Source organism: Peromyscus eremicus, chromosome 5 (assembly GCF_949786415.1).
Source record: "Peromyscus eremicus chromosome 5, PerEre_H2_v1, whole genome shotgun sequence".
NCBI classification, from domain to species: domain Eukaryota; kingdom Metazoa; phylum Chordata; class Mammalia; order Rodentia; family Cricetidae; genus Peromyscus; species Peromyscus eremicus.
Genome location: NC_081420.1, coordinates 4,305,521 through 4,321,133, shown reverse-complemented (window position 1 = coordinate 4,321,133; position 15,613 = coordinate 4,305,521). Strand labels below are relative to the sequence as shown.

The 15,613-nt window shown below is 40.4% G+C and overlaps 1 protein-coding gene across 8 annotated transcripts in view; it reads right to left on the bottom strand.

Annotated features, from left to right (window-relative positions):
* Agtpbp1 (ATP/GTP binding carboxypeptidase 1) overlaps positions 1 to 15,613 on the bottom strand; it is a 161,390-nt gene that overhangs the window by 60,939 nt on the left and 84,838 nt on the right. For all 8 annotated transcript variants that reach the window (XR_009379236.1, XM_059262789.1, XM_059262787.1 and 5 more), the window contains 4 exons: positions 9,500 to 9,587; positions 2,659 to 2,803; positions 1,082 to 1,235; positions 65 to 245 (listed from right to left, as the gene is read on the bottom strand). Coding sequence is in view for 7 of the 8 variants with exons in the window: in XM_059262789.1 (XP_059118772.1) it covers positions 65 to 245; positions 1,082 to 1,235; positions 2,659 to 2,803; positions 9,500 to 9,587 (568 nt within the window). In the remaining variant the exon portion in view is untranslated. The remainder of the gene's footprint in view (positions 1 to 64; positions 246 to 1,081; positions 1,236 to 2,658; positions 2,804 to 9,499; positions 9,588 to 15,613) is intronic.

Sequence of the window (15,613 nt, the reverse complement as noted above, 5' to 3'; positions counted from 1 at the left end):
CAACAAATGTATATACAGCCACCATAACAATCTATGACATTCCTGTAATTACTGCTTAACTTACTTTCCATTGATGACTCCATCTGGATTTAGCATAGGGACAATTTTAAAAATGTAGGACTCCCGTAAGCTCTGGGCGGTAGGGCTATTACTCATGAGGTACTCCAGTGTTCCTTTCATGACCCAGCTTGCATTAGTTTCTCCAGGATGGACCCGAGCAGACAAAAAAATGTAAGGGCGATTTCCTAAATTGCACATAAAATCTCAATTAAATAAACAGCTACTAAAAGTTTGAATGACATTTCACTTTGGGGTCCAGAACTCTCCTCAGTTGTGAATTCCAATGTAAACTCAGAGAAACTCACTATGCATACAAAACATACATACTCTCCACGAGGCGCTACAGAGAAGACAACAGAAAATGCAAGCAAACTGTCACATGAAGGAATTTGTACTATGAAAATAACACAGTGTAATAATGTACAGTGTTGGAACCACTTGCTTATTTTCCAATGATTTATCCAACTTGAAAAAATACTTCTTGAGTGCAAACGGAGTTTTACAAAGAATATCATCTGGGAAAGTTTAAAATATAAAACTATATTTCATAAACTCATGGAAAAAAGGAAAATACTAACAATCCAAAATCTGAGCCTGGCAGAGGTGGCGCATGCCTTTAATCCCAGCACTCGAGAGGCAGAGCCAGATGGATCTCTGTGAGTTCGAGGCCAGCCTGGTGTACAGAGCGAGATCCAGGACAGGCACCAAAACTACACAGAGAAACCCTGTCTTGAAAAAGCCAAAAAAAAAAAAAAAAAAAAAAAAAACCTGTGTTTTTTGCTTCAGCATGATTTCTAGACATAAGAATAAAAAAACACCACCATCAAAGGATCCCTGAGAGGGAATCTCAGGTGACTGTCACTTTCCAGAGGAGACAACTGAGGCAGAGGTAGGTCCACGACCAGGAGGAGGCCAAGACTAGAGTCCCAGTCTTCTCATGGCCGCTCTTAGTGTTATAAACTACACAGAAAGTAAACGCAAGTGAGCACGCTTGACACTTGAGTGAGGAGGAGAGACTTACTGAACTGACAGACATGTTCATAGTAACTGGACTCTGGCATTGCTGTGATGGTCACCAGGGGACAGCTGTTTCCAGACAAGGTTTCACACAGCACATCTTTTCGAAAGTAAATTTGCTGAGGATTGTGTGCTGATTCCAATTTTTGAAGGTGCATCTTGACAAAAATTTAAAAGCAAAGTCTATAATCATTTCAAAACTCCCTACTGATAGATGATAGATAGATAGATAGATAGATAGATAGATAGATAGATAGATAGATAGATATAATTAATGCATCTAGAGATCCACAGAACCAGAAGTAAACCTGACTCCTAAGACTCTTCTTGAAAACCCTCCAGGCCAAATAAACACAAACATTAACCTGTGTGGGACAGGAGAAAGGTGCTGTCTGCTAGATCCACAGCACAGCAGCAGGGTTTCCTAAGTGCAATCAATATTCTAAATGATTTCACACAAGCTCAGCTCAGGCTTTGCTGCCAATCTGAGCCGTGAAAAAGCTTTTGGTTTGCAAAGCATTTAGAATGTTGGAATTATAACTGAAGTCACATAATAGCAAGCTAAAAGTACATAACACAAATTATGAACAATTACTTCTGATTTCAAGATTAGTTGTATATGTAATAATGAATATGTATGTATGTATACACATATACAATATGCATACATACTCAGTCCAGAAAGCTTTCTAACATCACCCCTCTGCTGAGACACAGAGGTGACCATTCCGCCAACACCCTTGCCATTACAACAGTACTCTGCTGTTAGGATAAATCTACCACAGCTGGCTATCTGCTCACTTGATTTAGCGTGTTCAGTTTTGTTGTACTATGTAAACATTCAGCAATCTCACAGCTTATATCCATATTCTAAGGAACTAGAGGCTCGGATTACAGAAGGAACCTAGTTCTTATGCCAAAAAAATTAATTTTCCTACAGAAAAATTCAAAATGTGGCCATACTTTCTCACTGTTACATTTTTCTACAAGATTTAGTCCTTCTAGTTAAGCAAACTAAAATCCCATTTAGTCAAAATTTGTTCACAGAAAGTTTGGAGAATCATCAATTTCTATAAATGGTAAGTGAAATGCATCAATTTTCCTTCCAACTTCTTTTTAAAACTATTTTTCATTTGTGGAAGCATGGGAGTGGGCATGTGTGCACTCACGTGGACACCGTGAAAGCAAAAGCGGCCACGTGCTGTCAAGCATCCACTGCTCCTCTATCTTTACTTTTCATTTTCTTTTCTGAGACAGGGTCTCGAGCCACACACCCAGGATCCAGCAGCTTTTGCCCCCAGTACTGGGGTTTGGGAGCTCACCAGACCATGTCTGTCTGTTCTGTGTGGGTGCTACAGATCCACACTTGGGCCTCCTATCTGTGCCGTGAGCACTTCTCCCTGAGCCATCCCCGGGCTTTCACAGCTAACTTCATCATCACATCTCTACCTGTAACATTTGTTCATCCCTGAACCTTCCAGTTCTATTCATTTATTTAACCAGAAGCAACTTATCTCCAATTATCTGATACTTACTCATAATACAAAGTGATATTCATAAGTTTACAATCAGTATTCTCACCTGCAGAGTTGAATATGTATATGGATAGTGATAGGCAAAATAGCAAACATCATCTTTATGTGGAAAGTTCACAGTGAATGTAATTGTATAGTAGGACTTTCCCTTCTGTCCACCTGCAGCAACTGAACTTCTTGAGAAGTGATTTCTGCAATTAAAAAGCATAAAGCACTTTATTTCCCATGTATAGATGTTCTGATACTCCTTTGTTAATTTTATTAAGTGGAATTTCAAAGAGAAAGAAAAAAAACCAGTGGATAGCCAGTTTAACTGAACTGCTGTATGCATTAGACACTGTCATGTTTTCTATTTTCTATTGCCATGATAAGACACCACGACCAAGGCAACTTACACAAGAGAGTTTATTTGGGGGTTCCAGTTTCAGGGTAGAGTCCATCTCGCTATGATAATCATAGCAGGAGCATAGTATCAGGCAGGCAGGCATGGTGCTGAAGCAGTAGCTCAGAGTTAACGCCTGGATCCACAAGCAGGAGGCAGAGAAAGAGCATACTGGGGATAGTGTGGGCTTTTGAAACCTCAAAGCCTGCCCCCAGTGATACACCTCCTCCAAGGCCACACCTCCTAACTCTTTCCTAACAGTTCCACCAACTAAGGACCAAGTGTTCAAACATATGAGCCTTCAGGGACCATGCCCCCCCCCCCAAACCATCACAGGCACACTGAGGAGGCCATGCAGTCTATGCCATCATCTAGCAGTACTGCTGCTCTCTTCTCTAGACTGAACATAGAACATGAAGCTCATACCCTCCATGCCAAAGATTCCCTGCTTATTCTTTAGATTGCATGCCGTTACTAGATTTCGACACTGCTCATCAATGGCAGCCCCCTCTATCAGCTAACAGGCTGAGGACAATGGTCATGGCACACTGCACCAGCACTTCACCACAATTAGTGTTCAGATCACAAAAGGGAAACAGCCAGAAAGGATGCTGTTTCCTAACACTTCCTAATGTGGTATGAGGGAAATCTGCAGCATCACAGCTGCAGTGCTCTTGCCAAAAATAAACTTGATTAAGCTTTTATATCTAATTGACAATGTACAAGAAATCAGTAAGATACATTTGTTAATAGCAAAGATACAATCAGCAAGACAAACATAAAACTCTTATATGAGAAACAAACCAGTTTAACAGAGCATTCAGAGAGAAAAAGGAAGCCTATTGATAAGAAAAAAAAACATTTAAGAAACACATTAACACAGACTGAATGTGATGTGTGATGAGCAAGGGGGATCAGCAGCAGCCATCAGACACTTTTAACATAGAATACCTTGAAGGTTATTTTTTTTCCAATGACTGCTCTTTTATGCCAGTAGTCCCAGAAATAAATCACTTTCCAATCTTTTATACTTAAAAAATGCAATGTGTGATCTTTCATCAAATCTAATGAAAAAAAAAAAAAAAGTACCAAGCAACCTTTATATGACACCTGGGACAATCTGAACACTGACTAGATTACATTAAAGACTTTTCTTAATTTTTCTGATGTATGATAATGGCAAGGTGGTTAGATGGTCTTTGTGTTTTAGTGGTAAGTATTTCTGGACAAAATATGGTATCTGACAATTGCTTTAAAAATTCAGCATGGAGGCCCGCAAGATGGCTCAGTTGGTAAAGGTACCTGTTGTCAAAGCTGATGACACAAAGTCAATACCCAGAACCACATCTTAGAAGGAAAGAACCAAATCCCAAAAGCTGTCCTTTGGCCTCCACACTCAAGGAGTGGCAGGTACACCCACCTTCCAACATCTACCCCACAGTGTAAATAAATAAACAGTAAGGAACTTTTATAAACCAACATGGAAGTAGAGGTTCTGAAATGCACAAAAAGAACTGCTTTTTTGTTTGTTTTTTTACCACATGACAGTCACTGTTCAAAGTGAGCAGTGGACACATGGGGCATCACCCTGTGCATGGCTTTTATAAGTTTTAACATCTTTAAGTATTGCTGACATTGGCATTTAAAGACACTCTATCAACTTAATTTCTAAAGTTCTAAAACTCTTAAAAAAACAGGGCTCACAGGTCACTTATTCCCACACTTACATATTCACACTAGTCTTCATTAACTCCATCTCTGCGTCTTGAGTGGACAGACAATGGCAAGCACTAAGAGCTAAGGAACACACAAAACAGGTCCAAGAAGGAGCCTGACAGCTGTTTCTTCCCTGAGGTGACAGCTAAATGGAGAGGTGGCGCCCAACGTGGGGCAAGAGTTTCCACCTAAAACCTGAGTAAAAAGATTCTAAAACAAAACTAAAAATAGTTCCTAGTTGTCTCTTTCAAGTTAGTGGCAGCCTGCATGTTTGAGCTACTATGGCGGGTTCCTGTGCGTGCGCGCTCGACCTGCAGTATAGCGGGAATGAGGCCTCTGCAAGTGGCACATTAAGCTGCGTGGTGGATTTAGCCTTTGCTAGTACAAAACAAAAGGAGGTTTCTGGGCTACGTGCTGCTTTGATAGATGCATAGACCCACTATTTCTGAGAGTTGATGATTCCCAGAGCTGGTGGAAAATGTACCACCGCCATGTTGGGAAGCTGAAGTGGGCAGAGCCAGCAGCTACAGCGCCTTTTCAGTCTTAGAATGCTGTAGTTTAAAGCAATAGGTTCGGGCGGTGGTGGTGCATGTCTTTAATCCCAGCACTCAGGAGGCAGAGCCAGTCGGATCTCTGTGAGTTTGAGGCCAGCCTGGGCTACCAAGTGAGTTCAAGGAAAGGCACAAAGCTACACAGAGAAACCCTGTCTCAAAAAACTAAAAAAAAAAAAAAAAAAAAAAAAGAAAGAAACCCTGTCTCTTAAAGCAATAGGCTCAATGTAATATAAAAAAATAAGCCACATAAAGATGACGACCACACAGAGAATCTGGATTATGTTCTCTTTGATAGTTGTAACTGAAGAAAAACATTTGATTGCAAAAGCTGTTGAGTTATGCCAAAATGTATATTTTAAAGGTACCTTGACTTCAAAATTTGGATGTAAGGATATGTTGCTTTGGAAAAGAGGCTCTGCTTTTGTTTCCACAGAAAGCCAGAGGCTATGGATTTGTTCCAGATTAAGATACATCAGGTTTGACCAGCCACGACCTCCTGAAAGGTCTCCAATGACACCATGGCTCAGATGATCCAACATCCAGAACGGTTTCAAGGCAACTGGCTCAGACAATACAGCCTCACGGACTACCCCATAAGCCTAAAATTTTCTTTGTGTCCCCATAAGATACAGCGCCCCCCTCCAGCAGGAAGTAGTAAGAGAAGCTACGCCCAAATTCCCAAATTATATGTAATTTTACTATGTTAAGGTTAAAACCTTCCTTTTTGAAAAAAAAAAAAAAGAAAAGGGAAGTGCTGTGGATATCGTTCTGTATAAATAAAACACTGACTGGCCAGTGGCCAGGCAGGAAGTATAGGCAGGACAAGGAGAGAGGAGAATTCTGGGAAGTAGAAGGCTGAGGGAGACACTACCAGCCGCCACCATGACAAGCAGCATGTGAAGATGCCGGTAAGCCACGAGCCACGTGGCAAGGTATAGATTTATAGAAATGGATTAGTTTAAGATATAAGAACAGTTAGCAAGAAGCCTGCCATGGCCATACAGTTTGTAAGCTTATAAGTCTCTGTGTTTACTTGGTTGGGTCTGAGCAGCTGTGGGACTGGCAGGTGACAGAGACTTGTCCTGACTGTGGGCCAGGCAGGAAAACTCTAGCTACAGAGAGGAATTTATGCCATCATACAGTAGTTCCATGGAAGTTACAGGCTATAAACAAACATACAGACTTGTTGACAGAAGACAACTTTGTTCTATTTATAGCTAACACAACAGTCTCCAGTTTTTACTAAATGCATGCTTCTGGAAACCAACCCCAACAACACATACAACATGAAAAGTAGTTAACCAATGAATGCTAAACTGCGCTGAATTCCAGTCTGACCTGGAAGCAGCCAGAGAAAAAGCAAAAATTAAACAAAACAAAAAACTCCTGTTACCATTCCTTATACAGAACAGAAAAACCTCAATCCTGTTATGGTCACACATTTTGCATGTAAAAGGAACTGAAATGTAGAGAAGCGTGTGTGGTGATTATGTGTTCCCCAAAATATTGTACACCCTAATAAACTTATCTGGAAGATCAGAGAAGCAGAACAAGCTACAGCTAACGTCACCTGGCCAACTTCTCAGCCATCCTGTTTCCTCATATTGGAAGCCTCTGAGTCCTCATCCAAATGGATCTCAGCTGAACTGCTGCTAAAAGCCTAAAAGCTTAACCAGGCTCTAGTTCCTGGTCCTCATGCCTTATATACCTTTCTGCTTTCCTGGGATTAAAGGTGTGTGTCACCATGCCTGGCTGTTTCCAGTGTGACATTGAACTCACAGAGATTCAGACAGATCTCTGCCTTCAGAATGTTAGGATTAAAGGTGTGAGTGCCACCATTTTCTGGCCTCTATATCTAGTGGCTGTTCTGTTCTCTGACCCCAGATAAGTTTATTAGGGTGCACAATATATTGGGAAACACAATATCATCACAAGCATGGATGTTTTAATATTTAATAGCCTGAGCAAGTCTTCCAAAACCTTGCCCACCACTACCCAGGTCAGTCCTCTTTCACTCCAACAGTCTAACAGACAAGGAGGTCCAGGAGCACCTTTCTACTGAGTTGTTACTAAAAGCACTACAAGCACTGTGAAGTGGAGATCAGAGTACACATTCCCTTTGTTTCTGCTCCTCCTTTATTTGCTACTTACTTTGATAACAAATGGGGATGGATAGAACCTTACTGAGATGAAGCCTGTTTCTTTCCCAAAAAGTAACAGCATTTAAGACGTAGGTTTTTCCAAAGACATGGAAGAAACTGTTAAATCTCTGTAAATTCTAGATGTCATCATCTTCTGACAAAGCTAAAAAGGATGAGACATCAGTGCTAGTCAAGAACAACATTAAAAGTCAAAATCCAGTCTATGGAAAACTCAAGACTAACAGGACAGAAACCAGCATCCAACACAGATAAAAACAAAGGTCAAAATTATGAACACAAAACCTTATGTGACTGATGGGAAACGATCATTAAAAACTAGTATGTTTAATGTTTAGTTTAGATGCGAGGATTTCAAACCTGAGCACTTCATCTACTGTTTAGCATTTATGTTCTAACAGAAGACCACAGGAAAACTGGAATTTCATGTGGAATAGCCTGTGGGCTCCAATTAAACAGGCTGAGCTATCAGGCTGCTCATAGTCAAGGGTATCCTCTAAGAGTACAAAGATGGTATTCTATCAGTAAAAAAACAGGAGAGGGCATAATCCATGCTGTGGAAGTGCAAGTCTGTGCCCCAGTTTGACAGGCTAGACAGTATTATGTCAGATCCTTACATAGTTTAGTTTAATCTGAAAGTATGTGTGCATTAGTAAAACATTTCTCAAAAGACAGCAGCAAACTGTAATCATGGGTCCTTCTACCAAGGAAAGGTGTGACTTACTTACTAAACAGCCTTTCCAATTGTGAAATAGTAAATCACACCTTCTAGCTTTCAAAACGCAGGAATACACATAAACAACCAAAGTGGTCTCAGGTGTCCTGCACAAGCACATAAAAATCAAGAGGTCATGAGGAAACTGGACTTTGTGATGAATGATGTAAAGAACTGTTAACAACTATAGGGACACAGGAGTCATGTGTTTTTAATGTATTTTATAGGAAATAAAATAAGCATTATAAAATATAGTGGAGGGTACCTGGAACATTTTACAAATAGAATTAGAGTAAAATGGGAAGCAAAGACTTTAGGAACTCTAGATAGTTTAGAAGCGAAGCTGCAGTCACAAATAGGACATCTATATCATACACACCACCTACCCTCCCACACAGGTTCAGGGACCACTTCAGAAGAGAAAGAAGAAAAGATTCTAAAATCTAGAGGTCAGGGAGGGCCAGTTTGACTTCTAGATATAAGAGGACTTCTGTGCTCATGAACTCACAGCAGCTGAGGTTGCCTGCACATGACCAAGCCACTCAACATGGTTAACAAGCCTCCACGCCGGCCAGGGGAGCAATGAATAGCTGACAGCTTCTAGAGAGAGAGTTGGTTCTCTTTAGAGGTGGCCCCTGGTAGGTCAACCATGCTCCAATGGATGGCCACATACACAGGTATATGGACAGCACACATTGGACTCCATGAGTTATTTTAAAAAGTGGAGGAAGAAGAAGAAGAAGAGGAAAAGGGGGAAGAAACAAAGTGTTAGAGAGACAGGAATGGAGTTGAGAGGAGTTAGAGGAAGGAGTAGGGGTTGACTAGGATAAAAAAAAAAATACATTGTATGAAATTCCCAAAGAGTTAATAAATATTAGGGTTACTATTGCTGTTAAAACACCATGACCAAAGTAACTTGGAGAGGAAAGGGTTTATTTGGCTTACACTTCCACATCACTGTTCATCATCAAAGGAAGTCAGGAAGGAACTCAAACAGGACAGAAACCTGGAGACAGGAGCTGATGCAGAGGCCATGAAGGATGCTGCTTACTGGCTTGTTCATCATGCCTTGCTCAGCCTGCTTTCTTACAGAACCCAGGACCATCAGCCCAGGGATGGCTCCACCCACAATGGGCTGGGCTCTCCCACATCATCAGTAATTAAGAAAATGCACGACAGGCTTTCCTACAGCCCAGTCTTGTGGAGGCATTTTTTTCAACTGAGGCTCCCTCTTTTCCAATGACTCTAGCTTGTATCTAGTTGATATAAAACTAGCCACCACACATACTAAGTCTGTTTTCATTGCTACACTGAAACAGAATGGAATATGCCCTTTTATGAACTTCTGTAAGAATACTTACTTGTAGTAACAAATGTCAGTACCCATACGAATCCACCATGGTCTGGCATTTAGAGCTTCCTGAACTGAATACATAAGTGGCTGCATACCTTTGAAAGAAAAGGAAAGAAAATACTATTTTAAGAATTGTTGATATAAAAATGAATCTTGCATTTCTAAAAAGCACCAAAAATTTAGGAAAGCTGAGATATAGTACATTTAATTATTTTAGGATGTATTAAAGAAATCTGAGAGATTTCTTATATTATACTTTAAGCAATAATAACCCCCTTTTAAATTTTAAATAAAATGGAATAACTTTAGAGTGAATGGCTACCAATTTTTTCTGTTAAATTGTATGTATTCAAGCTGGGTGATGGTGGTGCATGCCTTTAATCCCAGCACTCAGGAGGCAGAGGCAGGCAGATCTCTGTGAGTTCGAGGCCAGCCTGGTCTACAGCTTGAATTCCAAGACAGCCAGGGCTGTTATACAGAGAAATCCTGTCTCGAAAAACCAAAAAAGTAACATAGTCATACATATATAAAGACATTTTAAGAATCTAGGGAGATGGCTCTAAAGGTAAAACTTGTCACCCAAATATGAGGATCTGTGTCCCAGTCCCCAGAACCCATGTAGAAGCTGGACGCAGTAGCACATGTCTGTGATCCAATGCTCTTAGATGATGGGAGGAAGCTCATCCAGCTAGCCTGGCTGAGGCAGCAACCCATAACAAAGAAAAGACCCTGCCTTAAACAAAGGTAAAGACTAGAACCTGAGACCATCCTGACCCCAACACAGGCACCAGTGTACATGCACATGCACACACACATAGGCATACACAAACACACACACAATGAGCAATCCCTCCTCTAATTCTCCAGAGTCTCATCTGCAGTGAGAAAGGCCAAAAAAATTCATGTTTGTTTTCATTCCTTCTCCACATAAGTGTTAACATAGGGTGGTGTCCTGGCTAGTTTGATGTCAATTTGAGACAAGCTAGAGTCATCTGAGAGAAGGGAGCCTGGCGCCCAATGTCTACAGGAACCTCAACTGACAAAATTCCTACATAAGATCTTAAATAGTGATTGATGAGGTATGGCCCAGCCCACTGTGGGTGGTACCATCCCTGAGCTGGTGGTCCTGGGTTGTATATGAAAGCAGGTTGAGCAAGCTTTGGGGAGCAAGCCAGTAAGCAGCATTCCTCCACAGCCTCTGTATCAGCTCCTGCTTCCAGGACCCTGCCCTATTTGAGATCCTATCCTGACTTCCTTCAGCGATAAACTGTGATGTGGAAGTGTGAGCTGAATAAACCCTTTCTTCCCCAAGTTGTGTTTTTGGTCATGGTATTTCATCACAGCAACAGAAACTCTAACTAAAACAGGTGGGAACTGATAATGAAAATAGAGTTAAATATACAATGTACTTTCCTAGATATTCTGAGAAATTTGCTTTTCACGTGAGCTTTAAAGTTGCATTACTTGGCCAGGCATAGTGATGCACTCCTTTAATTCCAGCGCTGGAGAGACAGAGACATGTGGATATCTGCATTCCAGGCTAGCATAGTCAACACAGTGAGACCTTCCCTCCCCCTTCCCTCCAAATAAAAACCATAAAATCATCTTATTTCATTCCCTAACACAGTAGACTTTTTAACTGGAATTGAATTAAATTCATGTGTTAATTTTAGAAATACTGACAGCTTTTACTGAGATCTAGTTTGACTTTAAATTCTACTTTCAGTATGTAATGATTTTCCTGGTGTAGGAATATTTCATTAAATATATTTGCATTTTATAAAGTTTTTTTCTTTTCCTTTCTAACTGGCTCTTTCAAAGCTGTTTGTTGCCTAACACACACACCATCCCACAGCTGCTATGCTGCCTCCTGGATCTCTGAGGTGAGTAACCCTATTGTGTGCTCCTTATCCACCTAGCTCCTCATATGGAAGTTACTGTTAATTTCTATTTTCGTTGCCTTTCAGAAAATCACAACCTCAAACATTGATGGTGAATATACTGCTAAGAATAAACAACTGTTTTCTCATAATTTTAATCAAAATGTTATATACTGATCAGTCCAATATTGGCGAAATTTCTCAAATCAATTCTATCATGCATAATACAAGAGATAGTGAATAATGTCTATGTGCCAGACACTGCTGATTTTAGATATATAAAAACAGTCACTATTCCCTCCCAGTCACCGGCCCTAGATGGTAAGCACTATTAACTCTCTAACTTGAATAATTTCACAAGGACTATGACTGCACTTAAAATTCAGAATCATTTTACTTAGGGTCTTTCAGTACCCGTCGACAGCATGATGTGGCTCCCTCTCACACCACTGATGGGCACATTGTATGCTGGAGACTTCTCACTGTGAACTATCTTAGTTCTGAGAAACTACTGTTCCTTTAGCATTAACTTGTTAAATTGGCTATTATTTAGAATCCTGCACCTAATTCTTAAGTTTCTTCTTTTCTTAGGTTTATTGTTTTTTAAAATTATGTTTATGTGCATTTGAGTGCAGGTGAGCGTCAGAGGCAGAGGTGTAGGGTTCCCTGGAGCTGAAGTCACAGTCAGTTGTAAGCCACTTGGCACAGATGGTGATGATCCAACTGCAGTCTTCTGCAGCATGCACTCTTAACCATGGGGCCACCTCTCCAGTCTCCGTAATTGGCTCTTTCAAAAGTAAGTACAGAGATCACATGAGGCTCAGAAGAGTAAGTTTGAACCCATTTGGTTATTTCCATCATTTGCTAAAATAAACAAAAGTATGATTTATTTTACAGGGTTAAAAACCTAATGTGTTCTTTTCTCTCTTGTTTGTTTGTTTGGTTGGTTGGTTTCCTAAAGCAGGATCCCAAGCTGGTTTAAATTCACTACATAGCTGAAGCTGGCCTTGAACTTCTGATTCTTCTACTTTCCACTTCCCAGGAGCTGAGATGTAGAAATGCACCACTATGCTTAGCTTTCAACTTCTCAGTAGTTTACAGCCTGTTTAAATTTCTACTTTGGGACGCTGGAGAGACGGCTCAGCAGCTGAGAGAACTGACTGCTCTTCTCGAGGACCCGGGTTTGATTCCCAGCACCCACATGGCAGCTCACAACTGTCTGTAACTCCAGTTCCAAGAGATCCAGCACCTTCTTCCAACCAGCAGTACCTGACATGCATGTTGTGCACATACATACATGTAGGCAAGACACCCAAATACATACAATTAAAAACTTTTAAATCTACTTTGGGGGACTGGTTAGATGGCTCAGTGGGAAGGAGAACTTTTATACAAGAAATCAACAAGAAAATGATTAAGGTAAAAAAAAAATGTATCAGCTTTTGGAAATCATGTAACAGTCTTAAATATCTTTTTAAAAAAGAAAAAATTTGAAACTGATGTTAGAAATTATTTAGAACAATCTGTCAAGCATGATAACTACCAGCCATATGAGGCTATTAGAATTAAATATTTAAAAATTTGAGTTCTTCTGTAGAACTATACTCATTGCTAATGCTTAATAAAAGCCCCTTTATATAATACATTTCATTTTAGCAATAGACTAGCTGACCCAGACTTGGGGAGTGTAACTAAACCAGTATTAACTTGTAAACTGAAGTATTCTTTGAAATAAGAAATCACTGAAAGTAAGTATCCAATGTAAAAAACTGGAGAAGGAAGTAAATCAAAGGGAAGGAAGAGAATTAATAAAAACAAATGTTGAAATATTTAGAGCAAACTAAAGCAAAACATAGAAGTACAATGTTTAGAAAAAAGTAGACCTGTATGTGTGCATGGTGTGTGTGTGTGTGTGTGTGTGTGTGTGTGTGTGTGTGTGTGTGTGGTGTGTGTGGTGTGTGTGTGGTGTGTGTGATGGCTCAGTGGGAAGGAGAACCTTTACACAAGCATGAGAACCTGAGTTCAAATCCCCAGAACACGTAAAAAGTTGGGTCTGGCTATCTATATGTGTGCCTGTGACTCCAGCACTGAATGGACACAGAGGGCATCCCTGGGACTTACTGTTGGCTAGCACAGCTCCAGGTTCAGTGAGAATCCTGTCTCAAGGGAAGAAAGCAGAGAATAATAGGGCAGGGTAACCTCTGCACTCACCCATACCACACACACACCACCACCACCACCACCACCACCACCACCCCCACACACACCCACATACCACACACACACATACACACCACACATACATACACACCACACACACTATACATACGCACCCACCCACTCGTGCACATGTGTGCACACACACACACTACACATACACACCACACACACTATACACACACACACACCACATACAGGTAGCAATGAGTATAGTTCTACAGAAGAACTCAAATTTTTAAATATTTAATTCTAATAGCTTCATATGGCTGGTAGCTATCATACTTGACAGATTGTTCTAAATAATTTCTAACATCAGTTTCAAATTTTTTCTTTTTTAAAAAGATACTTAAGACTATTACATGATTTCCAAAAGCTGGATATATTTTTTTTTTACCTTAATCATTTCCTTGTTGATTTCTAACAATAGTTTAAATCACAATAAAATCTGCAGATACCTTCTTATATCAGTAAGTTTTCCAGTGATAGAATGTAAGCTTCTTTACTGTTTCATGAACACCAAGGGAACCTCCTGTGCCTCTTCAAGCAGACAGTAAGGACTGAAAAGCAGCTGCACTTCCTAGCTAAGATTCTGTCAGTGCAGCTCACTGGAAAGCCAAGGTAAGTGCCCCCAAGATGCTTCCAGGGTCCAGTTCAAAGGTTTCCTTTACATCTTTGCCAAAAAGTACAACCTATATGAAACATGTTTGTCTCACATTTGCAGCCCAACATTTTTAGTTTACCATTTTTGTCTTTATTTCATCTTTTTGACGGAAGAAGACAGGCTTTTTTCCTCTCAAGCCCCTAACAATCTCTTACATGTCTAAGATGCTGCTCCACTTTATTCTGAGCCTTATCCTGCTCTTTAACTTCAGGTTTTGGTAGGGATGGCCTACTTTCTAGAGTACTTCATCAGCTATATTCTTATTTTTGCTGGACCCTGCAGGAGCTCCATCATTTCTCACATCCAATGTCTTTCTCTTTCTTCAACTTTACTCCTAAACTGCTGGAGTACATCCTAAATACTCCTCAACGTGGGACCCCCAAAAATCCAAAGCCAAGTTTGGCTACACTGTTCATAATCTTTACATTCTTGCTTGTTGTAGCTTCTTGCTGTGTCAGATTCTATTTCAATAATAGCTGTTGTTTCTGTAGGTCTCCATAACAACTTCACTGAATAAAGGTTGTGGCATCTCAGGGACTGCAGCTTGTAAACTGCACCTGTCTCTCAGCTATTCTGTTATTTTTTTTAAACCATTAAATTTCTCTGACATTAATGTTACCACTTCTGCTTTATTTTGTTTGCATTTACCTTGTTTAGCTTGGTGAAATCATTCCATCCCAAGTGTTCTGTCACTGGAGGAACACATAGCACTAAGCTGTGACTGATTTCTGAGAGCACCCACCTCAGCCCCTTCAACCCACTTCCTTTCTACTATTTATCAAATACTTGTTTCCACTTTAACTTCTTATTTTTCCTGGTTCAGATGATTTCTTCTTAATCTGGCATTCCTCATCCTTTTATGGTCTAGATTAGCTGTTATTTTTCCAAGGTTCTATCAAAGTAACAATTAAGCCATCAGACCAAGACCAGTTTCACATCTCCCATATCCTCTCCTTTAAAAGAATGCTACTGGACATCTTGTGTCCACTCTTAGTTCTATATCTTGACATCTCCTCAAAGAGAGCTTAGGTAGCATATTTCCTGAATTCTTACACAGACCGCATTGTGTGCTGGCAGTAACAAATGACAGAGTCTACAAAAGACATGTGGCTGCCTCCAGGCTTCTAGGGTTACAAGTGACAGGTCCAGTATTAGGCTGATCTTCTATAGTTGAACAACACAGTAGTTACAAGTACACAACCTGCCACCAGGGCTTCAATTCCAGCTCTGCCACACAACAGATGCACGCCTTTTGAGAGACTGCTAAGCACTGTCTGCTCCACTACCTCTTAGTAAGTAGCCTGTGTTGAAATATACCAAAACCTGCACAAGGTGAGTACTCTGTGACTGTTACCTGCCC